This window comes from Gorilla gorilla, chromosome 19 (assembly GCF_029281585.2).
Source record: "Gorilla gorilla gorilla isolate KB3781 chromosome 19, NHGRI_mGorGor1-v2.1_pri, whole genome shotgun sequence".
Lineage (NCBI taxonomy): Eukaryota > Metazoa > Chordata > Mammalia > Primates > Hominidae > Gorilla > Gorilla gorilla.
Window position 1 is genome coordinate 35,985,000 of NC_073243.2, and position 27,508 is coordinate 36,012,507.

Below are 27,508 nucleotides of genomic sequence, written 5' to 3' on the forward strand. Positions count from 1 at the left end.
TTTGGCTACATAAATGTCTTCTTTTGAGAAGTGTCTGTTCATGTCCCTTGCCCACTTTTTGATGGGGTTGTTTGTTTTTTTCTTGTAAATTTGTTTAAGTTCATTGTAGATTCTGGATATTAGCCCTTTGTCAGATGAGTAGGTTGTGAAAATTTTCTCCCATTTTGTAGGTTGCTTGTTCACTCTGATGGTAGTTTCTTTTGCTGTGCAGAAGCTCTTTAGTTTAATTAGATCCAATTTGTCAATTTTGGCTTTTGTTGCCATTGCTTTTGGTGTTTTAGACATGAAGTCCTTGCCCATGCCTATGTCCTGAATGGTAATACCTAGGTTTTCTTCTGGGGTTTCTATGGTTTTAGGTCTAGCATGTAAGTCTTTAATCCATCTTGAGTTGATTTTTGTATAAGGTGTAAGGAAGGGATCCAGTTTCAGCTTTCTACATATGGCTAGCCAGTTTTCCCAGCACCATTTATTAAATAGGGAATCCTTTCCCCATTGCTTGTTTTTCTCAGGTTTGTCAAAGATCAGATAGTTGTAGATATGCGGCATTATTTCTGAGGGCTCTGTTCTGTTCCATTGATCTATATCTCTGTTTTGGTACCAGGACCATGCTGTTTTGGTTACTGTAGCCTTGTAGTATAGTTTGAAGTCAGGTAGTGTGATGCCTCCAGCTTTGTTCTTTTGGCTCAGGATTGACTTGGCAATGAGGGTTCTTTTTTGGTTCCATATGAACTTTAAAGTAGTTTTTTCCAATTCTGTGAAGAAAGTCATTGATAGCTTGATGGTGATGGCATTGAATCTGTAAATTACCTTGGGCAGTATGGCCATTTTCACAATACTGATTCTTCCTACCCATGAGCATGAAATGTTCTTCCATTTGTTTGTATCCTCTTTTATTTCCTTGAGCAGTGGTTTGTAGTTCTCCTTGAAGAGGTCCTTCACATCCCTTGTAAGTTGGATTCCTAGGTATTTTATTCTCTTTGAAGCAGTTGTGAATGGGAGTTCACTCATGATTTGGCTATCTGTTTGTCTGTTGTTGGTGTATAAGAATGCTTGTGATTTTTGTACATTGATTTTGTATCCTGAGACTTTGCTGAAGTTGCTTATCAGCTTAAGGAGATTTTGGTCTGAGACATTGGGGTTTTCTAGATATACAATCATGTCGTCTGCAAACAGGGAGAATTTGACTTCCTCTTTTCCTAATTGAATACCCTTTATTTCCTTCTCCTGCCTAATTGCCCTGGCCAGAACTTCCAACACTATGTTGAATAGGAGTGGTGAGAGAGGGCATCCCTGTCTTGTGCCAGTTTTCAAAGGGAATGCTTCCAGTTTTTGCCCATTCAGTATGATATTGGCTGTGGGTTTGTCATAGATAGCTCTTATTATTTTGAGATACGTCCCATCAATACCTAATTTATTGAGAGTTTTTAGCATGAAGCGTTGTTGAATTTTGTCAAAGGCCTTTTCTGCATCTATTGAGATAATCATGTGGTTTTTGTCTTTGGTTCTGTTTATATGCTGGATTACATTATTGATTTGTATATATTGAACCAGCCTTGCATCCCAGGGATGAAGCCCACTTGATCATGGTGGATAAGCTTTTTGATGTGCTGCTGGATTCCGTTTGCCAGTATTTTGTTGAGGATTTTTGCATCAATGTTCATCAAGGATATTGGTCTAAAATTCTCTTTTTTGGTTGTGTCTCTGCCAGGCTTTGGTATCAGGATGATGCTGGCCTCGTCAAATGAGTTAGGGAGGATTCCCTCTTTTTCTATTGATTGGAATAGTTTCAGAAGGAATGGTACCAGTTCTTCCTTGTACCTCTGGTAGAATTCAGCTGTGAATCCATCTGGTCCTGGACTCTTTTTTGTTGGTAAGCTATTGATTATTGCCACAATTTCAGCTCCTGTTATTAGTCTATTCAGAGATTCAACTTCCTGGTTTAGTCTTGGGAGAGTGTATGTGTTGAGGAATTTATCCATTTCTTCTAGATTTTCTAGTTTATTTGCATAGAGGTGTTTGTAGTATTCTCTGTTGGTAGTTTGTATTTCTGTGGGATCGGTGGTGATATCCCCTTTATCATTTTTTATTGTGTCTATTTGATTCTTCTCTCTTTTCTTCTTTATTAGTCTTGCTAGCGGTCTATCAATTTTGTTGATCCTTTCAAAAAACCAGCTCCTGGATTCATTAAATTGAATTAATTTGAACGGTTTTTTGTGTCTCTATTTCCTTCAGTTCTGCTCTGATTTTAGTTATTTCTTGCCTTCTGCTAGCTTTTGAATGTGTTTGCTCTTGCTTTTCTAGTTCTTTTAATTGTGAAGTTAGGGTGTCAATTTTGGACCTTTCCTCCTTTCTCTTGTGGGCATTTAGTGCTATAAATTTCCCTCTACACACTGCTTTGAATGTGTCCCAGAGATTCTGGTATGTTGTGTCTTTGTTCTCATTGGTTTCAAAGAACATCTTTATTTCTGCCTTCATTTCATTATGTACCCAGTAGTCATTCAGGAGCAAGTTGTTCAGTTTCCATGCAGTTGAGCGGTTTTGAGTGAGATTCTTAATCCTGAGTTCTAGTTTGATTGCACCCTGGTCTGAGAGATAGTTTGTTATAATTTCTGTTCTTTTACATTTGCTGAGGAGAGCTTTACTTCCAAGTATGTGGTCAATTTTGGAATAGGTGTGGTGTGGTGCTGAAAAAAATGTATATTCTGTTGATTTGGGGTGGAGAGTTCTGTAGATGTCTATTAGGTCCGCTTGGTGCAGGGCTAAGTTCAATTCCTGGGTATCCTTGTTGACTTTCTGTCTCGTTGATCTGTCTAATGTTGACAGTGGGGTGTTGAAGTCTCCCATTATTAATGTGTGGGAGTCTAAGTCTCTTTGTAGGTCACTCAGGACTTGCTTTATGAATCTGGGTGCTCCTGTATTGGGTGCATATATATTTAGGATAGTTAGCTCTTCTTGTTGAATTGATCCCTTTACCATTAAGTAATGGCCTTCTTTGTCTCTTTTGATCTTTGTTGGTTTAAAGTCTGTTTTATCAGAGACTAGGATTGCAACCTCTGCCTTTTTTTGTTTTCCATTTGCTTGGTAGATCTTCCTCCATCCTTTTATTTTGAGCCTATGTGTGTCTCTGCCCGTGAGATGGGTTTCCTGAATACAGCACACTGATGGGTCTTGACTCTTTATCCAATTTGCCAGTCTGTGTCTTTTAATTGGAGCATTTACCCCATTTACATTTAAAGTTAATATTGTTATGTGTGAATTTGATCCTGTCATTATGATGTTAGCTGGTGATATTGCTCGTTAGTTGATGCAGTTTCTTCCTAGTCTCGATGGTCTGTACATTTTGGCATGGTTTTGCAGCGGCTGGTACTGGTTGTTCCTTTCCATGTTTAGCACTTCCTTCTGGAGCTCTTTTAGGGCAGGCCTGGTGGTGACAAAATCTCTCAGCATTTGCTTGTCTGTAAAGTATTTTATTTCTCCTTCACTTAGGAAGCTTAGTTTGGCTGGATATGAAATTCTGGGTTGAAAATTCTTTTCTTTTAAGAATGTTGAATATTGGCCCCCACTCTCTTCTGGCTTGTAGAGTTTCTGCTGAGAGATCAGCTGTTAGTCTGATGGGCTTCCCTTTGAGGGTAACCCGACCTTTCTCTCTGGCTGCCCTTAACATTCTTTCCTTCATTTCAACTTTGGCGAATCTCACAATTATGTGTCTTGGTGTTGCTCTTCTCGAGGAGTATCTTTGTGGCGTTCTCTGTATTTCCTGAATCTGAATGTCAGCCTGCCTTGCTAGATTGGGGAAGTTCTCCTGGATAATATCCTGCAGAGTGTTTTCCAACTTGGTTCCATTCTCCCCATCACTTTCAGGTACACCAATCAGACATGGATTTGGTCTTTTCACATAGTCCCATATTTCTTGGAGGCTTTGCTCGTTTCTTTTTATTCTTTTTTCTCTAAACTTCCCTTCTTGCTTCATTTCATTCATTTCATCTTCCATTGCTGATACCCTTTCTTCCAGTTGATCGCATCAGCTTCTGAGGCTTCTGCATTCTTCACGTAGTTCTCGAGCCTTGGTTTTCAGCTCCATCAGCTCCTTTAAGCACTTCTCTATATTGGTTATTTTAGTTATACATTCTTCTAAATTTTTTTCAAAGTTTTCAACTTCTTTGCCTTTGGTTTGAATGTCCTCCCATAGCTCAGTGTAATTTGATCGTCTGAAGCCTTCTCAGCTCGTCAAAGTCATTCTCCGTCCAGCTTTGTTCCGTTGCTGGTGAGGAACTGTGATCCTTTGGAGGAGGAGAGTCACTCTGCTTTTTAGAGTTTCCAGTTTTTCTGCTCTGTTTTTTCCCCATCTTTGTGGTTTTATCTACTTTTGGTCTTTGATGATGGTGATGTACAGATGGGTTTTTGGTGTGGATGTCCTTTCTGTTTGTTAGTTTTCCTTCTAACAGGCAGGACCCTCAGCTGCAGGTCTGTTGAAGTACCCGGCCGTGTGAGGTGTCAGTGTGCCCCTGCTGGGGGGTGCCTCCCAGTTAGGCTGCTCGGAGGTCAGGGGTCAGGGACCCACTTGAGGAGGCAGGCTGCCCGTTCTGAGATCTCCAGCTGCATGCTGGGAGAACCACTGCTCTCTTCAAAGCTGTCAGACAGGGACATTTAAGTCTGCAGAGGTTATTGCTGTCTTTTTGTTTGTCTGTGCCCTGCCCGCAGAGGTGGAGCCTACAGAGGCAGGCAGGCCTCCTTGAGCTGTGGTGGGCTCCACCCAGTTCGAGCTTCCCAGCTGCTTTGTTTAGCTAAGCAAGCCTGGGCAATGGCGGGCGCCCCTCCCCCAGCCTGGCTGCTGCCTTGCAGTTTGATCTCAGACTGCTGTGCTAGCAATCAGCAAGACTCCGTGGGCGTAGGACCCTCTGAGCCAGGTGAGGGATATAATCTCCTGGTGCGCCGTTTTTTAAGCTGGTCGGAAAAGCACAGTATTCGGGTGGGAGTGACCCGATTTTCCAGGTGCCGTCTGTCACCTCTTTCTTTGACTAGGAAAGGGAACTCCCTGACCCCTTGCACTTCCCGATTGAGGCAATGCCTCGCCCTGCTTCGGCTCGCGCACGGTGCATGTACCCACTGACCTGCGCCCTCTGTCTGGCACTCCCTAGTGAGATGAACCCGGTACCTCAGATGGAAATGCAGAAATCACCCGTCTTCTGCGTTGCTCACGCTGGGAGCTGTAGACCGGAGCTGTTCCTATTCGGCCATCTTGGCTCCTCCCCCACTTTTTTTTGTTTGTTTTTTTGTTTTTTGTTTTTTTTGCTGTTATTAAAAAACTGGAGAAAATGACAGTTTTTCTGAAACATATAATTTGAGAAAACTAAGTTGCATATTCACATATATAGAGAAATTATGGCCCATGTGAGTTCTGTGGCATTTATATTTTTCCCTCATTTGGAACCTTAAATTCTAGAAATAATTCTTCAGCATGGTTTTACCATTTTCCCCCCTTGGAACAGGTTTCATACTTACAATAGTGTAAGTCAATTGGAGTGTTATACCACCAACCATTTAAATTGTGTTTGGTTAATATGTTGTCCAGTTTTTCTTTTAATAACAAATTATTATTTGGTCTTTTTATTTGTGCCAGTCAGTAGGGTGACAGAACATAGCAGTCCATTATAACAGATAATAATCTGTGATAAATGGCTTGGGAAAACCAGTATCAACTCTCATGGTTTCTTTCCACTATCACCCATTTCTAAATAACTTCCCAGTCAGTATGGCTTAGCCTATGCCATAGTTCTTTGTTTCCCTTTATTCCTGATCCATCTTCATATGGACATTTAATCCTTGAATAAACAAAGGAACGTAGTGAATGAGACCTGAAATTTTTTTTAAATGACAACAAGATTTCATACAAAATTAGTTAAAATAGGAAAAAATTAGCTTCCCTAGTATGATGAATGTGAACTGCACAGACCTGTGACTGTTGAACTTACATATGTTTTTCATTAATGTGTTCCAATTGTTTTAATGACTTTTGTGTTGATTGCTTGTTCTGATTTTTTTAATGTTTCTTAATTTCAGTTTAGTTTTAAGAAGTGATATTAACGAACAAACTACTTAATTGTCACTATATTAATTTTTCAGACAAACATCATATCTGAACTAAGTAAATGGAGACTTAATTTTATTGACTGGCACCGAATGGAAATGAGAAAAGAGAAAGAAAAACATGCAGCACATTTAAAACAACTGTGTAATCAGATCAATGAATTGAAGGAGCTGCAAAAAACCTTTGAAATCTCCATTGGGAGAAAAGATGAGGTCTTCTTTTTTATATTTCTTTTTAACTGAGATTCAGTAAATGTCTTGCTAAATAATAAATTCTAAGAAATGATTATTTACCTCATACAAGATACAGGTTCTATCAGAAACTGACAGAAAAATTCATAGCCATTGGATTTATTCTTCCTATTAAACATATCAGCATAATGTCATTTTACCCTCACCATTGACTTCTGTGTTCTTGATGTTTTAAGAGTGTTTGCTTTGTAAACTATATTAAAACATCACCTTGTAACCCATAAATGTATAAAACTATTATGATTTGTCAATTTTAAAAAAATTTTTTTTAAAAAAGAGTATGTGCTAAATGTAAGTACACTAGTTTTTTTCTTTCTAATCCTTTCTTCCTAACCTTAAGCGAACATGAAGGAACCAGCATTATCTACATTTTAAACCATCCTTTTAGGGGTCATTTTAAGGATCTCAAATTCTTTTTTTAATCTCTCTCTTTTTGAAACAGGGTCTTGCTATGTTGCCCAGACTGGAGAGCAGTGGCTATTCATAGGCATAATCATAGCTCACTACAATCTCAAACTCCGGGGCTCAAGTGAATCTCCTGCCTCAGCCCCTGCCAGGGACTGCAAGTGCATACCACCATGCCTGGGTTTAAGCATCTCAAATTCTATCTGTGATGGGTGTGTTTTCATTAATGAAGGATTTCTTCATTTTATTGATAAACACAGAAAACATCTTTTATTTCACTTTCCTTTAGCTTCTTAAGAATTCGAGGGTAAGATTCAAGTCTGTGCTAATTTTTTGCCTCCTGACACAGTACCTGGAGCAAAGCAGATGGGCAACAAATCTGTGCCCGGCTATAAATGGATGTCCGGAGGGGCATCCACTTATGGATAGGAGAGTGGTGGTGTTCAGAAGAGGAGGACTTGGGCAGACACCTCAGCTGCTTGTCTGCAGAAGTAGCACTTAAGTGTTTTCATGAATTAAAGATTATAATTTTTTAAACATACCTTGATTTCGTATAAAATTGAACATTTTATAGAATTTTTTTTTGAAACAATGGATTTTAATGTCAGTCATTTTCTTTGTTATACTCAAAATTCTGTCCTATGGTTTTTAAGTTTAAATTTTTTATTTTGAAGTATCACAAAGAATATAGATATCATATGTTCAGTTTATGAGAATGAGTAAAGTGGATAGACAGGTACTACCATTCAGCTTAACACATAGAATATTTCCAGTAGCTTAGAATGTATGCCCTTTTCCTCTCTGGAAATTATTTAAAGAGCAGTTATAAATATCTCTTGGTAAATGTGCCCAATTTACAAAATCTCTTTCTAATGTGACTATTTTTAGAAATTTATTTCAGTTATTTGGTTCTTTTATAAGAGAGAATATTATCTTAGGATTTTAAAGCCTTCTGAATTTTTTTTAAGAACAAGAGTAATAATATCACTGAAGAAGTGCATCAACATATAACATTAATAACAGTTATATATAATGTTATTAATATGTTATATGTATAACATTAATTATATATATTTACTTATATATAACATTTTATGTATAACATATAACATGTTATATATGTTATTAGTTATATGTATAACATGTTATTAATAGGTATATATAACATTATATATAACTATAACATATATAATATATAGTTATACATATAACATATAATATATAGTTATATATATAACTATAACATATTAATAGTTATATATATAACGTATAACTGATAAGCAAATAATATAACTATTATTTGCTTTTATAGGTTTGTTTAATCCAGAAAATCATTGGACAGTCCTTGAGGAACTTCTATATCCAAGGTAGTAGTAGGGACCACAAAGATATTTAAATATCTAAATATTCTGGCCCCTGCCCTCAGATCTAGTGAATAAAGACATGGTGTATATAGAACTTTCAAATGTGTAATTGTTTTACCTGAATTGAATGTCAGTAGCTAATTTGCATATACATAAACTTTTATTGGTGATTACCATATATACATAATGAAGACTTCCTTCTTCTTTTGTTCCCTTTCATTAGTTGATATCTAGTATATTCATGTGAGAAAGTTTTATCATCTTTTTAAAGATAATAATGAGGTTAACTGAATGAATATAGTAGTGATCCATACCTATCCTCTCTAGCATTTTTTGATATATGAGAAAATCACTTTACCCATTGCTGTTATTGTAATATCACAATAATTGGGTTAATTGCTGTTTACAGGTGATTTCTAGCTTGTCTCATGCCATAGGCAAGCAAAAGGAAAAGATAGAGTTGATGAGAACATTCTTCCACTGGCGAATCGGCCATGTCAGAGCCAGACAGGACGTAAGTGTCAAAGCAGAAGACAGCTGATGGATGTTAGACTTCTGAATTCAGAAGCGCTCAGGATCACTTATTATAGTTGTTTTCTAATAAGTCAAAATGAATTTGTGATTTAATGTTCCTCTTATTTCAAAGGAATTTGATTTTGATGTAGTTTGGAAAAAATACAGTTTAGATCTTATTGACATATAATATATATTACAATAGATACATCATTTCCTGCTTCATAGTAGGTTAATAAGGATTGTTCCTAAATTGTAAAGGCCCTGGTAATAGAACCCCCTCAGATGTGGTTATTGGAGAAAGAAGTTATGTTTAACATATCAAATGCTTCCTATATTGTTTCTACTTTTAAAATGCCTGAATGCAACTTATTCATAAAGAGGCTTTACTATATTTATACATTAAATCACAGTATAAATGTTTGTTATATAGACCTGCCTTAGAGTGAGAGTCAGAGAAAGCCATACCTGTACAGCTTTTTAAAAGTTATCCTTAGCTTGTAGTATATCATTTAAACTTGAACATCTTTTATTTTAAGTAAGAGCTGAGTTGGTGTATCAGTAAATAGTGAACTGAAAGAGAATACTAAATTGTTGTATCAAAAGTGGAAAAGTATGAGTATATCCCACAACAAGACATAGTTTAGAGACACATGAATATAGGAGATGAATATATATATATATATGCTTTCCATGTATATTCATGTGAGCTATGGAATAATCTCTGTGTATTTAGTTTCCAAGAGACTAGTATTTAAGGAAAAAGCTAGTACAGGTTGAGTATCCCTTATCCAAAATGTTTGGCACCAGGAGAATTTTGGATTTTAGATTATGTTTCATATCACACCTTATACACAAAATTCATTTATGTTTCATATTTCACCTTATACATATAGCCTAAGGTAATTGTATACAATATTTTAAATAATTTTATGCATGAAACAAAGTTTGTGTTAAGTACTTCTGTGTGGAATTTTTCACTTGTGGTGTCATGCTGACACTCAAAAAGTTTCAGATTTTTGGATTAGGGATGCTCAACCTACTTTATCCTGGAATAAGATTTCTCCTTTAAGAATACTTTCTGGATTTTTCATTTTTTAAATTAATCCCAATAGATTAAATCCACATTAAGTAAGCTGGTTAAAATGAATATTTATACTCTACTTTGAAACTTGTCAAGTGAAATAATGAGAATACATATTTATTTTTAAATGTTAGCCAGAATAGTTGAGGCTACTGTCACTTTTGGATAGTTTTTCAAACTTAAGAAATTGAGAATTGGAACTACTTCTTCAAAAGAATTTAAATTCATTGATAAAAGAAAAATAGCATAAGTTTTTATTTGGATTGGCACCATATATGATGGCAGGGTTTATAAATTAAATCTTGCTTGTGGTGGCCATCAAACTGAAGAGAAAGTGTCATCTGAAGCCACAGCCACCACCATTTCCTGCTTTCTAGCCACTCTGTTATTCTCCTGGTCCTGCTAAATTCATAACTAAGATGGCAAGTGGTGATTTGCTCATTTTCTTTCATTTGGTTGTATTCTTTTTCTCTAACTTGATTAGTTGCATAAAGCAATGATGTAATGGATAAGAGCTCAGTCTCTGGAGTCAGGCAAGTCTGGCTTTACTCATCTATTTATGTGAACTACGTAGGTTGCTTAACCTCTCTAAGCCTGTTCTCCTATATGCAAGATGAGAATAATATGATTACATAGAATTAAATAATGTGTGTATGTACACTTACCACCATGTTATGTTTATTATTACTACCAATATATTTATCAATCAACTGTGTTTTTGAAGTTATATTTTACTTTTATTTAGGTTTATGAAGGTAAACTAGCTGACCAGTACTACCAGAGAACTTTACTGAAGAAAGTCTGGAAAGGCTGGCGTTCCGTAGTGCAAAAGCAGTGGAAAGATGTGGTAGAAAGAGCTTGTCAAGCAAGAGCTGAAGAAGTTTGTATCCAGATTTCCAATGATTATGAAGCCAAAGTTGCTATGGTAAGCATCTTTTTCTGGTTTTCACTTTCTTCTAATACAATAAAAAGATGAATAGACTCACTATTCATTAATAGACTTCTTCTTTTGGTCTTTAATCAAGAATGCAGACAAAAAAATGAAAACGTTTATTCTTGTGTTAATTTATTGTATATTCTTACATGGTTGATATAAGGAGTTGTATAGAAATTGAAATTATTAGTTGGGCACAGTGGCTCACTCCTGTAGCCCCAGCACTTTGGGAGGCCGAGGCGGGCAGATCACCTGAGTCAGGAGTTTGAGACCAGCCTGGTCAACATGGTGAAACCCCGTCTCTACTAAAAAAATTAGCTGGGTATAGTGGCACATGCCTATAATACCAGCTACTCGGGAGGCTGAAGCAGGATAATCTTTTGAACCTGGGAGGCGGAAGTTGCAGTGAGCTGATATCACACTGTTGCACTCCAACCTAGGCAAGAAGAGCAGAAATCCATCTCAAAAAAGAAAAAAAGAAATTGAAATTATTTTTCCCATTGACTTTTAATAATAAAATTAACATTGTTTTCATGGGAAAACATTTGGAATTGAAATGAAATAAAATCCATTCTAAAGAATGCAATAGGCCTCTTGAAGTTAAATATTAAAATGAAAAAAAACTCATTACAGCATTAAATTCTTAAGATTAAAAATAAATCCATAATACAAATAATTTTCTGCAGTTCACTACGACATGCAAAAAATGCAGTCCCCTGAGGTTTGGCCTATGGGAAAGTGTGTTGTACCTAGGGTCACTCTGCACTTCAAATACTGAAGGTAACATTTACATTATAAAAATTCTGTTAATATTGCAGGCATGTAGTTTATTTTATTTTATTTTTTTCTGAAAGGGCTGTCTGTGGCTCTTAATGTATTTTGTTTAACATCCTACATAAAAGTTTTACAGTAAAAAATGGTGTATCTTTTTGTGAAATGAAAATACATCAGCAGTATTCAATGGGACTGGATAAAATTCCCCTTTTTTGAGCCTTGATTTTAAGGTTAGGAATGAAAGCATTTTGTTGATGGAGATAATAGAGGTAAGAGGTACCTTTTAAAATAAATTGCACATAGCAGAAGAGGTGAGTGACAAACTTTTTAATATTTCACATGAGAATAATCTCAAAAGTATATATCTCTTTTTTTTGACAGTATTCTTCTTTGTATCTCAAATTGTTTTGCTTTTTAAACATTCTTATTTTAGTTATCTGGAGCTTTGGAAAATGCAAAAGCTGAGATTCAAAGAATGCAACATGAAAAAGAGCACTTTGAAGATTCCATGAAAAAAGCTTTCATGAGGGGTGTATGTGCATTAAATCTTGAAGCCATGACTATATTTCAAAACAGAAATGATGCAGGTTAGTATTTCATTACAGATTCTCTGCCTACTTTCAAAAAAGGATTTGAGGAGATTTTGGTGATTGGTATGGTCTACAGTACAAATAATCTGCAGTAGGTATGTTTCATCCAGGTGCTGCTATTCTTAATTCTATGGTGTCATGTCCAGACTTAAATCTGCCATGAAAATGAGCTCAGTCATGGTTACTTATGGTATCTTAGATCTGATCAAGTACACTGTCACTCCTAAGTATTTAAGCTAAATGTTGAAAATAATATTTTAATGTATAGCATTATTTTAAATCTCTTTTAACTAAGAATTTTAATGCCTTTTTAAGTACAAAACTTCTAATTTTGTCTTTTCTTAAGTAGCCAAATATTTTGGACTCTTTTTGTAAGTATTTGTTATCTAGTCATGGTTTCTCATTTTAGAAATTCCTAATCTTCCAGTTTATGAAAGGCCTCAACTAAGCTCATTGCAGCAAACATAAATATAGACCTATCTATAGAAGTAATTTTATTTTTTTAAAAATCCACATATTGTCTGACATAAGAGTGGTTTGTGTAGTAGTTTTGTCAGCATGGCGTAGAAAAGCCCATAACTAGAATCCTTTGCCACCAATTTACCCAGGGGCCTGTTTTCCTCATTCGGCCTTAGATTTCTTCTCTGAGCAAAGGAGATAATATAAACCTTCCTTACCTGCTTCCTCGGGGCTTCTTGTGGGATGCAGTAAAACATATCTGAAAACACTTTAAAAGACAAAATGCACTTTAACATGTAAGATGATAGTCATGATGTAATTATTAATAGTTTTAATTCAAGTCAACCTCTCAAGATTTTGTAAATCATTAACATGATTTCAATCCAACGAATAACTTCTCTGTGCTTGTGATGCCCTTATTTTAAAACATCAACAAACATTTATTATTTAAAGCATGCATATTGTGGATAGGAGTAAGTTTAGGCAAATTGCTTTCTATCTGAAGTGGTTGTGGTTTGTGGACCATATTTAATTTAGAAACTGAGAATCATGGAATCTCAAGGCTGAATAGTTTATTTTGGTAATACCTAGGTGAGTACTTGATTTTTCCAATAAATGGTCTTTTATTTGAGTATCAGGGTTGAAAACAAACTCACCACCTTCAATGATAGAATAGTCTGTTTCAGTTCTAAGTATCAGCAAGTTGTATGTCGCAAATTGAGAAATTTAATTGTTTACTTGGGAGAAATATGAGTTTCACAAGTAAAGTGACAAATTCCTATTAGAACTTCTTACATTAAATTACAAGAAACCTGTTTCTTATAACCTACTTAAAAAGATTTTGAATTGACTTAGGAGTATTTCCCACCTTAATACATTTACCATGTTAAAATGTAAATTGAAATGCAACTGTGTCTCCTAAAGGCCAATATCCATAAGAGGATTTGAAGAAAATGTCTTCTGCTAATTACACAACATGATTTCTTTTGCTCCTGTTACTTTTAAAACAATCGATGAGAAAGATGACAAGAATGGTAAAGCATGCATTAGCAATAATGTTGGTAGAGCTACCAAAGGCAAAAAAGTTCAGAATAATTCAGTGGATCTGCTTTGTGATATTTAGGTTTTATGACATTTTAATGACACCTATTTTTTTTTAGTTCTCATAAGAAAAAAAATTACTTTTGGCCCCCTTCTATTAAAACAACTGTTTTTTATAGGCCAGGCGCGGTGGCTAACGCCTGTAATCCCAGCACTTTGGGAGGCCGAGGTGGGTGGATCACGAGGTCAGGAGATCGAGACGATCCTGGCTAACATGGTGAAATCCCGTCTCTACTAAAAATACAAAAAATTAGCCAGGTGTGGTGGCAGGCGCCTAGTCCCAGCTACTCAGGTGGCTGAGGCAGAAGAATGGCGTGAACCCAGGAGGCAGAGGTTGCAGTGAGCTGAGATCATGCCACTGCACTTCAGCCTGGGCGACAGAGCGAGACTCTGTCTCACAAAAAAAAAAAAAAAAAAAATTGTTTTTAATAATGTAAAGTTCCTAATGCACCTGTCTTGTTACAGCAAAATAAATATTTGGTTTTTTATTTGTACCGATTCTTTGCTGTCTGTAATTTGCAGTACCTCTCATGTTGTGCAGTATCTTAAATCTTACAAATTAGAGGTTTTTATGAAGAAGTTAGAACATGACAAAAAGTCCTTAAAATTATATCTGCCAATTTTACTGTGCCAATTAGGCACAGTAAAAAAAAATACTTGACAAGTGAAAAATTTATTCCAGCTAAAATGAGATTAATTATTAAACTTAAGAGTTATCTGATATCAGCCTATATTAGCAAGAGTTGGTCACCTGCCTCTCTTCCCTGACCTTCATACTGTTTCTACATCTCCTAATGTCTGCCACCACCTAAAGATAGACACTCAGAATCTCTACCAAAACAAGTTAAAACTCAGTGTGTGTTTTGTTTTCAAATTAAAAGTATTTTATATTGAATTAGTCCCTTTCATCAGAGGAGTTCAAAGGATCTAGGTAGGCACTGTAATCATTGTTAAACTTCTTAAATAAGCTAACTAACTAATACTCTACAAATTTTCTATACAGATAGTCTAAGGAAAGGACTTATGCAGAGGCCCAAATTTCTGGAGGGAAAGAGAACTGCATAGAAAACCATTTAAACATACGACTTACATAATGCCCTCTGTTCAGATGTTCTGAAACAGCTCATTGACTGAATTTCTAAACCCTCACCACACTGTTTGGTACCACACAGATACAGTCTTAAGCAGAAACTAACCAAATTTTAATACTGGAGCGAAAACATCTAAAATTGGAAGAAACCCTTTGTACTAGCCCTGGAATTTGACATTATTGGCTCCTTAGATCAAGATTAACGTTCAGTTTTGAGGGAAGGTTAGTGATTGGGGTGTCACTACAAATCACTTAGGTGCACAAATATGCTCTTATGATTTACATAATTTATCTGCAAGAACCCATTTCTTTTACAGTGTAAAAAGTGAAGATTTTAGTTTTATTGATTTATTTTTGTTTTCTGACGACTCAAGAACAAAAATAAATTGTTAGGATAGACGCAATACATGAAAATGAGGGAGTATAGTGATATCAGAAAGTGGTTCTAAAGATTGATTGCAGGTCATTTTGGCCATCTATCAGGATATTTGTATGAACTAATACAAAGGAACCTAGATCTCTAGGCTCACTGTGATCATATTTTTTGTGACAGTTGTGATGGCAATATGCTCTACTTAGCTAAGGTCCCAGCTGAGTACATAATTTATTTTCATCTTTTATTTAAGAGCAAATGATCCATTAGCTTTCACATGTGGAAGGAAGTAGTCTGAAGTTTTTAGTGGTTAATGCTGACATTAACCAGTTAATACTGACAAACTGTATTAACTGAACATTGTATCTAAATACTGTAAACATGTAAATTTTTGTTAGGACCAAACTTTACCCAGTATGTGTTTTCATTGTTTGGAAGATAATGGTAGTCCTAACCTGGAAGAATTTAAATGGAATTAATTTGTGATTTATAGGGATAGACTCCACAAATAATAAAAAGGAAGAGTATGGTCCTGGTGTTCAAGGAAAAGAACATTCTGCTCATTTGGATCCTTCAGCTCCTCCGATGCCCTTACCGGTTACATCACCACTGCTGCCATCCCCACCAGCCGCCGTCGGAGGAGCCAGTGCGACTGCCGTTCCCTCAGCTGCTTCGATGACTTCTACCAGGGCTGCTTCCGCATCTTCTGTTCACGTTCCTGTTTCTGCTCTTGGTGCAGGATCTGCAGCTACTGCTGCATCAGAAGAAATGGTTAGTACAGTTTATACAGGTCCCACCTTATGAAAAGGGCGGCCAGGCCCAGTGGCTCACACCTGTAATCCCAGCACTTTGGGAGGCCGAGGCAGGTGGGTCACGAGGTCAGGAGATCGAGACCATCCTGGCTAACACGGTGAAACCCCGTCTCTACTAAAAATACAAAAAATTAGCCGGGTGTGGTGGCAGCCACCTGTAGTCCCAGCTACTCAGGAGGCCAAGGCAGGGGAATGGCGTGAACCCTGTAGGCAGAGCTTGCAGTGAGCCGAGATCGCGCCACTGCACTCCAGCCTGGGCAACAGAGTGAGACTCCATCTCAAAAAAAAAAAAAAAAAAAAAAAAAAGCTCGTTTGTAAATTTAATATTTTGAACTCATAAAATATTTTCCTATGGAGAAAAAAAAAATCTGTGGTATTTAGGCAAAGTCACTGAAAATATTTAATACACAAAGTGACTAGAGCATTAAATTGTAATGAAAATACCTGAAAGTGCTGTCATAGTAGTGATAATTAAGACAAAGAACTTTTTTATATTTTTCAAAAATTATGTAGGAAAAGTAGATTTAATTTGAGAAAGAGTGAAGGACAGACTTTATGTTTGGAGAACACTATTGGGTGTTTTCAAAGGTGTGGGAGGTTAATGTATATTTAATTTTATATTTTCTATTCGGCTAACACCTTTCCTTTTTCCTAAATGCAGATATATCACTAACACTGCTCTGTAGTAACTCCATCTTGATCGAGTTTTAATTTGTAATTTGTAATTGGAATGGAGAGGAATAGTTTTTCCTAGAATCAGTGAGCTACTATTAGAGAAGTGCCAAGAGGATAGTGTTAAATGGGGATGGAAGGTTTGTGTGAGAACTTGCCTGAAATGAAATTGATCAAGCTGTTAATACGGTAAGAGGCTGGGCATATTGGCTCACACCTGTAATCCCAGCACTTTGGGAGGCCGAGGCAGGTGGATCACGAGGTGAGGAGATTGAGACCACGCTGGCCAATGTGGTGAAACCCTGTCTCTACAAAAATACAAAAAAATTAGCCGGGCGTGGTGGCATGCACCTGTAATCCCAGCTACTCAGGAGGCCGAGGTGGAGGAATCACTTGAACCCGGGACGCAGAGATTGCGGTGAGCCAAGATCATGCCATTGCACTCCAGCCTGGGTGAGACTCTGTCTCAAAAAAAAAAAAAAGAACTAAAACACTAAAATTCAACTCTGACATATTTTCAGCTGTGTTTGTTTTCCATGATTACACATTTTGAAGTGTGATCCTGCACAGATGACCTCATTTAAACATTCACTCACTGTGTTTATGTTCTGGTTTCTCATTCATCTTGCATATGCAGTTAACACACACGGAGCTAGATTTTCCAAAATTCTCTTCCTAAAATGTGACTTCATGGGTACATCTGCATTTATATGTAAACCTGAATATGTATGGGAAGAACTGAATGAATGAGTTTTTTTAGCACCCTTTTTATTGCTAACTTTTTGAATAATCTGGTCATCGGAGATAGTGTTGAAGTCTTTGAAACCTGAAAACCATAATATTCTGTAGACAGCCCTTCCCCGTCTGCCCCATCCCACTGTATCCACTTCTTCAAAAACAGATACACACTCCATTTATGTCACATAAGTAAGTGGGCTTTAGGGCCAGGGAGAAAAGAGAATCACAATTAAATCTATCTCTAAGTATAATCTTAGTTTTCTTCCTTCCTTATATAGTTGAAATACTCAGATTTACCTCAAATATGTGTTTTTGTTTTTAAAAGAAACTTGATAACAAAAGTAGGAATAAATCCAGTAGTTGGCTAACTTACTGTGAAACCGTCATTGTTGGGAATAGGAAAAGAAGAGAGAGATTTGCAATCCTGGCTTGGTTATCTTTCTTGTCATTTTAATCACAGAGGCTTCCTATGAACATTCAAAAATTTTTTTCAGTTTTTCTTGGTATTTCCAGTAGCTAAAAGGAGATAGGTCCAGAAAGTACAGAGAATTAGCAAACAAATAACTGGAGAATGGAAGATTACCATGCTAATAAAATAATATCTTATTTTTAAATATTATTATTAAAAATTATTTAAATTTAAATAAAATTATTTTAAAAATAATAATATTAAAATGATTTTCTTTAATGCAGACATCCTCAGTATGTTAAAGACAATATCAGAATTTCATGGTGGAAACCATTTTTCAAAAAAGGCTGGACAGTTATACAAGCAAGCATATTGCAGTTCATAAAGTTGAACAGTAGATGGCATTTTATTCTTTTTCTAACTTCAATTGGAATAATTGAGGGGAAATATTTTTCACTGAATTTTAAAGCTATTTGGTAAAGACCTTTAGTAAAGTTTCTCTTCTAATTTTCCTCTTCATTCGAATAGAAAGTGAAAGGGTATCATTAGGGAGTTGGTACTGCGTTCTCCATTCTATAAATGAAGAAATTGAGGCTTAGAGAGTATGCAACTTGCCGAAGGACACGATTAGTAACTGATTTGGAATTCAGACTTTGAAAATCTGATTTAGACCTCTTACTCTTAACCAATGATCTGTACTGTCTCTCTGTCAAATATTAAGCTATAAATACTGTTTTTAATGTCATTTCATTTTTTTTCTTACTCCTTTCAATTTTGTTGCTTATGTTGATGTGGCTTAAAATGCTAGAATTTTTATTTTTATAGCATTTTTTTAAAGTCAGCTAAGCTGATAAATTTAATGAACTCCAACATGATTGGTACCAGTAAGTGGTCATTTAATTTGCAGAGAATGATACATACCTAATACATTATTTTATCCTAAAACATAAATATGTATTAATTTGCTGGTTTTAAATGTGGAGCCAAACTGAATGTGGGGTCAAAGATTGTAATTGTCATCTTTTTAATATAAACCACACCCAATATATTTTCTATGATCTCCAATTTCAGTTTCTGTAAAGCATGAACCTAACAAAACTTTCCAAACAATCTGATTAGAGAATCCTTCTAGGTTTTTCTTTCCTCCCCCTGATTAGTAGCAACTTTTTTCTAATAATTTATCTTTATGAATTATTTCTAAATTGTCCTTATGCATTTTCAACTCTTTTTCATCAATTTATACAATTTTTAATACATTAAATAAACATTAACAAGTACAAATGACAAACCATCTGAAAACAAGCAGCCGACAGTAAACATGCGAGTCATTTAAGACAACTTCTATTTAATTCAATGAGCGTATAGAGATTTCTTTTAGAAGTCTTTTAGAAGTCATTTTATTTACAGGAGTATATATTTTCAAATTATTGAAGGCATTCTAAAGCAATTCTGAGCTAGGTTGAATGAAGCTTATCATCTATGAGCATTTTTCCTGCTACTCTAATTTTCTTCAGTCCAGACTTCTCTAGTTTTTCATTCACACCTGAAGCTCCAGGTGAGAATCATGGCTACTGAGAGGACACCCCTCAAGCGTGACTGGGCAGGAGGAAAGTTACAAACTCAATTGTACTTATTTCCACATTTTGGCAAAGAATATTCCTGCCAGCAATTAGTTTTCTATTTTGAAATAGCATTTAAGCATCTTCAGGAGTTTGTAAAATCTTTTTTGTCCCATATTGTAATAAGTAATAGGACAAAGTTCCCCTCAGGCCAGAAGCATGAATTTAGTCCACAAAAACATATTTGTAAATATTTTTAAATCTGAGATTTAGTTTTTCAATTTCATAAGATCCATAGAAGTTTATGGTTTAAAAAGCCAAATAATTTTTACAAGGACTATAGTGAGAAACAGTCTTCTAAATCCCTCTCCCTAACTCTGTTAGCTGTTTCTTCTGTTTCCATTTTTTCCTAAATAATATGTTTATATCATTATTTCTACATTTATTAATTTCAAACATTATCTGTTAACTTATTACAGATAAGAGGACTTGGCCTCCTGATGCCACCTTATTCCTTCTCTCTCTCTTCACTTTCCTCGTCCTCCCTGTATGTTATAGATAGTCCCATTTCAGATTAAATCATTTATGATTACTAATATAGCTAAGCCATGAATGTGTACTATGACTACATTTCCTTTCTGGTATAATGTTTTGTTCTTAGAATTAATTGCTTCATTTTTATCTTCGGTTTTCTATCCAACTATAGTGAATTATTTCCAAACTCTCCAAGGATTACAAAACCCCACTGAATGCTATTTTCCGTAGGGTCTTCCAAAAATATCAATATTCTGTCATTTTAATTTTCCCAGAGACATCTCTCCTGAAGCCCACTCTCTTCCCATTTCAGTATACAGCTGTGACTGTGTGTAGCTAGATGCAGCTATATGGAGAATCACAGATGAACTATAATAATCGGGAAAAGATTGATACTTAATAAATGCCTTTGGAAAAACTGTTTAGAGAAAAAATGAATTTAGATTAATACTTCACACTGGAATTTCAAATGTTTTAATAAGCCAAAATAAGTAAATGTTATAAGAATATAACTACCTCAGCTGTCCAAAGCTGGTTTTGGTTTCATCATGGAAGCAAGAGGAAATTAACGACAGGATTAACCACAACTTAAAAAAATGGATGTGCATTGAAAATTAAGACAAATACATGAAATGGGGAAATTGTTTACACTCTGAGATAAGTATAATTATTAAATGAGTTTACTACTTGTCAGGAACTATTAAATTTAAATATTATCCTTTCAATTCTTAGCAAATAAGATGAATAGTTGACAAAATGGAATACAAATATGAAACATTAATAAAGAACCACAACTTGAATAGTAGATTTCACCTCAGACTTAAACAGGCGGCTGTGTAATTGATTGACAGTGGAAAAATAGTCCACTTATGTGTTATTCCTGCTGTAAATATTTTTCTGGAGTATCATCCAGCAATAAGCAGCAAAAGCTGTACAAGCTGATAATACTTTTTGATATGATCGTTCCATTGTTTGCAATATATTTTTATTACACAGAAGTAACTCTCAAAAGAGGATTTTTCTTTTGCAAAATGCGCTAAATGTAATAGAAAAAGAAAGACAAAGTAGTATGTTGGTATAAAAACCATCTCATTAAGAACTATAGCAGGTCTCTGTATTACCTCGTGAAAAAAAGTATATTAATAAAATGAGAAGGAAAAAAGGCAGAACACAGAAGCATATGTGTAATGATAATATTAATTATGCTTAAGGATCAAAGAGTCCATAAAACGGATTAATGGTTGCCAGAGGTTAAGGATGGTTAGGGAAGGAACAGAGAGATGGATATGACTGTCAAGGGTGGCATGAGGGAGATCTTCGTGGTGATGAGTATTCTGTATCTTGATTGAGTGATAGTTAACGGGAACTTAGGTGATAAAATGACAGAGATCTATACCCAGGCATTATCTCATGGTGAGCTTCCTGGTTTTGACTTTGTTATATTCTAATTATGTCAGATGTAACCATGGCAGGAAACTGGGTGAAGAGCACACAGTACTTTTCAATATGATCTGTCTTCCTATAAATCTATCATTTCAAAAAAAAAAGTTGGTTTCTTAAGTTTCTAAAATCTTATAAAATTGTTGGCATACTCAGGTTAAAGGGATATTTTGGGGTGTTCAGTTTTGTTTTGCTTTTTGTCTTGTGATTTTGTTTTTTCCATGTTAAAGTTGGTGAACATACAATTATTTTAAGTGCCTGTGTATTCTTCGTAATTTATGGAATCAATAGATTTTGCTGTGCATTTTCTGCCACCTTGTTACTTCTTTTATTTTTTTTTTCTTCTTAGTATGTGCCAAGAGTTGTAACCTCTGCACAACAGAAAGCAGGAAGAACTATTACAGCCCGGATCACAGGAAGATGTGATTTTGCTTCAAAAAATAGAATTAGCAGCAGTTTAGCTATAATGGGAGTTTCTCCTCCCATGAGCTCAGTTGTTGTGGAAAAACATCATCCAGTCACAGTGGTGAGTCCACATTTGATGACCTTTTGTCAAAAAGTCTTTTTCCTGAGAGTTCATAGACTAGTAAACACTTACATAACATGTTGAGAAGATAAAAATTTATGATGACTGGTACTTGTTCTGCCTTTTCCTGATACAGTTTTTTTTTTTTAAATATATATACTTGTTTTTCTCAAACCTGCTATAAATCTACTTTTCTGCTGTTGGGAAATTAATTTCAGAAACATCGTTTCTTCCAAACTGTAAAAATTATAAAATACTAAAAGTAATCCAGTGTGTTTGTGGTCAAAAGAGTAAAATATGTAAATGCTTTATTTTCAGTTTAAAAAGAGACAAAAATTGTTCACTCACTAGCAGCTCACGTAGCAGATATTTGATTACAAGAAAACTCCCCTACATTTATAGTTTTTAATTTTTGGTCCTTTTTTAAAAAAAGTCTTCCCCTTTTTTCAGTACAATTGTCAGCATGTTTTTAGTTTAACAAAATTCAACTTGCAATAAATGCATGTGATATAAAGAAGGTGCATTGAATTTGAAGCAAAAATTTTAAAACCCGAGTTAGTGCTTCAGCTTTGCTACTTATTGGCTTTGTGATATATACAAATCAAGTAAAATATTTGAGCCTCCACTTTCTCTTCTGTAAAATGGGGTTAATAAAAATAGTTAGCTCCTTGGGTTATTGTTAGGATTCAAGATTAAATGAGATAATGTGAAAATTAAACAAGATGTATTAAGGCATTTTATAAACTATAAAACCATAAGCAAGTTTAACTTACTGAAAGTTACTAGAAAAAGATACATGAGATATCTCTGAATTATTTCCTACAAATGTGTACGAATCAACAATTATCTCAAAAAGTATAATAAGAGTGATAAGAACATCCCCAAAGAAAAACAAGGATTTATTTATTTAATTTAATTTTTTTTTTTTTGAGACGGAGTTTATCTCTTGTCTCCCAGGCTAGATAGAGTGCAATGGCGCAATGTTGGCGCACTGCAATCTCCGCCCCCTGGGTTCAAACAATTCTCCTGCCTCAGCCTCCCGAGTAGCTGGGATTACAGGCACCTGCCACCACACCCAGCTGATTTCAGGGATTGATTTTAAAAGAGAATGCCCTCTATAAATTCTCAGCATTGGACAACATTCCTGTGTACTTTCTAAGTATTAGCAAAAAAAAAGTATATGGAATGATTTTAAATCCTTTTTTCCTGAGTACTAGCTGGGCACTAGATGATTAAATGAAGACAAGCTGGATTGATTTGAACTGAACTTCAGGTGAAGTGGGACCTTAGCGAGGTGGAAGGCTGGAGATAGAAGCACCAAGTCCAGATAGAGACATGGAGATGACAGAGGATTTATTTTAGAATTATCTTAGGTTTCATGTTTCATAAGTTGGACAGACTCTGAAAGTTCGTAGAAGACTTTTCTATATATTTTTGAATATGGAAGACAAGTTATCAAAAATGAGAAGAAATAAACCCACTTCTGTTTTTTCAGATGTAGAAAATGTATAGAGATGGTGAGAGACTGTCCATTTGTGAGGTAAAGAAGGTGTAAAGAGAGCACATGTGTGTTTATTTTTTATTAGACAACCTTTTGTTTTGTAGTAATGATGGGAATTCATATTTTACAGAAGAAAAATCAAAGTACTAAACATTTAGAACCCTTGTTTCTGATACTTATCTCCCATGCTGCCCTCCCTTTATTCAGTAGGTACATTTCTTACCCACTAACTGCATATGAACCAGATAGCCATCAGCTGCCTGGATTATGTGACAGACACAGTGGCAGTCATTTGTACTGTATTTCTTTTCACCCTGGGAATCAAGATCTAAATCTACCAGAAATAGTTATTACTAAAAAACCAAGGATGCGATTTGTGACACTGTAGCCTCATCTGCTGGATAACTGCATGCTTCTAGGGCCACTTCATTCTCTGTCATATTTTGTGTATCATAATTTCAGTGGCTACTTGATTTCTACAGTTCCTCTTGCCCATCCTCCTCAAGGAGAAAGCCTTTTTGGCAGGCTCAGGTTAGTGGCTGGCAACTAATTAGGTGACTGGCAACTAAAATTTCTTATCTGTTGCAAGAGTATCTCCTATTTATAATGGTTATCCAGTTGTTTATGTACAAATAAACATTTTTATAAGATACTTTAAGAAAAGAAGTTATTTTTCTTTAAAAAGGAGTTCTGTTCTTTTTAAAACGGAGTCTGACAGGATCTTTTGTTTTTAAGAAGTTTCATTCTTTTTTTAAGCAAAAACTACAGCTTGGAGTTTTTTAAATACATAGTGAATGTTTTGACCAAATACGTGTAATTTTACTTAAACTATTTTAACAATGACTTTTCTAAGTGGAAGACCCTAATAGAAATTGACATGTCCTAGTCAGTGATGTGGACTGAGAACTTGATAACAAATCCCACTGCTGGCTACTAAGAAGCTTTATCAGGTTTAATAGGGAAAAGCCTTGTACTGATACATATTGTTCATATGTTTACATGTAAATGTGTACTTGTATACATAGTGTGTACTTACATGTATTACATGCATATTATATGTGTAGAGTGAGTCACGTGTGTCCTGACTTTAATGATTCAGTGCTCATGTCTGAGGTGTTCCTTTGAGCTCTGAGGTGATGTGCATAGAAGTTTTAGTCTGCTCCCAGGTGAACCAGGTTAAATATGAGGGCTCTGGTTTAAAGCAAGGACCAGACTGCATCCTGAGGGCTTCCGTGTGCCCCTGGGATTGTGAGATAATCACATCCACATACTAACAGTCAAGTAGAGAGAAGGAAGTTGGATGGAATGAGGGGAGGACTCAGGGCTGACCCCTCTTCCAAACACCACAGAGTTTCTCTCTGTATACAAAGCCTCTGTACACATTACAAGATTCCACTTGGCCCTGTTGGAGGAATGGCTGCCATGGCTTTCTTAATGAGCCTTGTGGATATAGCTCTGATATTACACTGTGGGTGTTGAACACGTCAGTCAGACTGGGTAGGGGTTCCTTACAGAGAAAGGCCTCATCTAATTAACAGCTGCTTCACTCCACTCATTGCTTCTTTCTACTGGATCTTAACAAATGTTTATTGGGTTAAATTATAGATGATAGATGATGAAATGATACATAGTATACATAACCTTGGGATATTATTAAAGCAGAATTTTGTCTTTTCAGCAAACCATTCCTCAAGCAACTGCAGCAAAATATCCCCGGACCATTCATCCTGAAAGTAGTACCTCAGCTTCCAGATCACTTGGAACCAGATCAGCTCACACCCAGTCTCTCACAAGTGTTCATTCCATAAAAGTGGTTGACTAAAGTGAATATGTCCATAGTGGGGTCTTTTAATCCCTCTGGTCTTACCAAGGGTTAGAAGTCTTTTGGTTTTAACTTTTCCATATTGTTAGAACATCATGGATACATCGTGTTCATCTGTTCGAAATTACAAAGAGGCTTTTTCAAGCTCTACCATGCTTTGTAACTATATGTAGAAATTATTTTAATGTTATTTTTTATTTAAGCAATTAAGTAAAACTTTTTTAAATTAAAAAAGAAACTGGACTTTATTTCTTTAATATGTTTAGCCTGTTGCTGATTACAGCATCAAAATATATAAATTTATTTTCACTATTTATAAAACACTAAATCATTTCCAATATTACACAGCTGTAATTCACTCAAAGTGTTGAGAGGGAACCTTACTAAAAACAAAGTATTGCCCTCTCCCTCTCCCTCTCCCTCTCCCCTTTCCATGGTCTCCCTCTCATACCGAGCCTCCCTCTCCCTCTGCCCTTTCCACGGTCTCCCTCTCATGCCGAGCCAAAGCTGGACTGTGCTGCTGCCATCTCGGCTCACTGCAACCTCACTGCCTGATTCTCCTGCCTCAGCCTGCCCAGTGCCTGCGATTGCAGGCGCGCGCTGCCACGCCTGACTGGTTTTCGAATTTTTTTGGTGGAGACGGAGTTTCGCTGTGTTGGCCGGGCTGGTCTCCAGCTCCTAACCGCGAGTGATTCGCCAACCTCGGCCTCCCGAGGTGCCGGGATTGCAGACGGAGTCTCATTAACTCAGTGCTCAATGGCGCCCAGGCTGGAGTGCAGTGGCCTCATCTCGGCTGGCTACAACCTCCACCTCCCAGCCGCCTGCCTTGGCCCCCCAAAGTGCGGAGATTGCAGCTTCTGCCGGCCGCCCATCGTCTGGGATGTGAGGAGCCCCTCTGCCTGGCTGCCCAGTCTGGAAAGTGAGGAGTGTCTCTCCCCGGCCGCCATCCCACCTGGGAAGTGAGGAGCGCCTCTTCCCGGCCGCCATCCCATCTACGAAGTGAGGAGCGTCTCTGCCCGTCCGCCCATCGTCTGAGATGTGGGGAGCGCCTCTGCCCCGCCGCCCGGTCTGGGATGTGAGGAGCGCCTCTGCCCGGCCACGACCCCATCTGGGAGGTGAGGAGCGTCTCTGCCCGGCCGCCCCGTCTGAGAAGTGAGGAGACCCTCCGCCTGGCAACCGCCCCATCTGAGAAGTGAGGAGCCCCTCTGCCCGGCCAGCCGCCCCGTCCGGTAGGGAGGTGGGGGGTCAGCCCCCCGCCCGACCAGCCGCCCCGTCCGGGAGGTGAGGGGTGCCTCTGCCCGGCTGCCCCTACTGGGAAGTGAGGAGCCCCTCTGCCCGGCCACCACCCCGTCTGGGAAGTGAGGAGCGTCTCCGCCCAGCAGCCACCCCGTCCGGGAGGGAGGTGGGGGGTCAGCCTGCCGCCCAGCCAGCCGCCCCGTCCGGGAGGGAGGTGGGGGGGGGTCAGCCCCCCGCCCGGCCAGCCGCCCTGGCCGGGAGGGAGGTGGGGGGGGTCAGCCCCCCGCCCGGCCAGCCGCCCCGTCCGGGAGGTGAGGGACGTCTCTGCCCGGCCGCCCCTACTGGGAAGTGAGGAGCCCCTCTGCCCGGCCAGCCGCCCTGTCCGGGAGGGAGGTGGCGGGGTCAGCCCCCCGCCCGGCCAGCCGCCCCGTCCGGGAGGGAGGTGGGGGGCTCAGCCCCCCGCCCGGCCAGCCGCCCCGTCCGGGAGGGAGGTGGGGGGCTCAGCCCCCCGCCCGGCCAGCCCCCCGTCCGGGAGGGAGGTGGGGGGCTCAGCCCCCCGCCCGGCCAGCCGCCCCGTCCGGGAGGTGAGGGGCGCCTCTGCCCGGCCGCCCCTACTGGGAAGTGAGGAGCCCCTCTGCCAGGCCACCACCCCGTCTGGGAGGTGTGCCCAACAGCTCGTTGAGAACGGGCCATGATGACAATGGCGGTTTTGTGGAATAGAAAGGGGGGCAAGGTGGGGAAAAGATTGAGAGGTCGGAAGGTTGCTGTGTCTGTGTAGAAAGAAGTAGACATGGGAGACTTTTCATTTTGTTCTGTACTGGGAAAAATTCTTCTGCCTTGGGATCCTGTTGATCTATGACCTTGCCCCCAACCCTGTGCTCTCTGAAACATGTGCTGTGTCCACTCAGGGTTAAATGGATTAAGGGCGGTGCAAGATGTGCTTTGTTAAACAGATGCTTGAAGGCAGCATGCTCATTAAGAGTCATCACCACTCCCTAATCTCAAGTACCCAGGGACACAAACACTCTGCCTAGGAAAACCAGAGACCTTTGTTCACTTGTTTGTCTGCTGACCTTCCCTCCACTACTGTCCTATGACCCTGCCAAATCCCCCTCTGCGAGAAACACCCAAGAATGATCAATAAAAAAAAAAAAATTAAATTAAAAAAAAAAATACCAAAGTATTAGAACTAGTGGAAACTAGGATATTTTTATTTTTAATTTAAAAAAGACC

The 27,508-nt window shown here is 37.6% G+C and overlaps 1 protein-coding gene across 5 annotated transcripts in view; it reads left to right on the forward strand.

The window, feature by feature from the left end:
- POC5 (POC5 centriolar protein) overlaps window positions 1–25,277 on the forward strand; it is a 41,710-nt gene extending 16,433 nt beyond the window's left edge. For all 5 annotated transcript variants that reach the window (XM_019013687.3, XM_055367789.2, XM_055367788.2 and 2 more), the window contains 7 exons: window positions 6,124–6,300; window positions 8,518–8,622; window positions 10,451–10,630; window positions 11,847–12,000; window positions 15,520–15,797; window positions 21,540–21,716; window positions 24,896–25,277. In XM_019013687.3, the coding sequence (XP_018869232.3) occupies window positions 6,124–6,300; window positions 8,518–8,622; window positions 10,451–10,630; window positions 11,847–12,000; window positions 15,520–15,797; window positions 21,540–21,716; window positions 24,896–25,039 (1,215 nt within the window). In that variant the 3' untranslated portion in view covers window positions 25,040–25,277. The remainder of the gene's footprint in view (window positions 1–6,123; window positions 6,301–8,517; window positions 8,623–10,450; window positions 10,631–11,846; window positions 12,001–15,519; window positions 15,798–21,539; window positions 21,717–24,895) is intronic.
- Window positions 25,278–27,508: the final 2,231 nt, after the last annotated feature.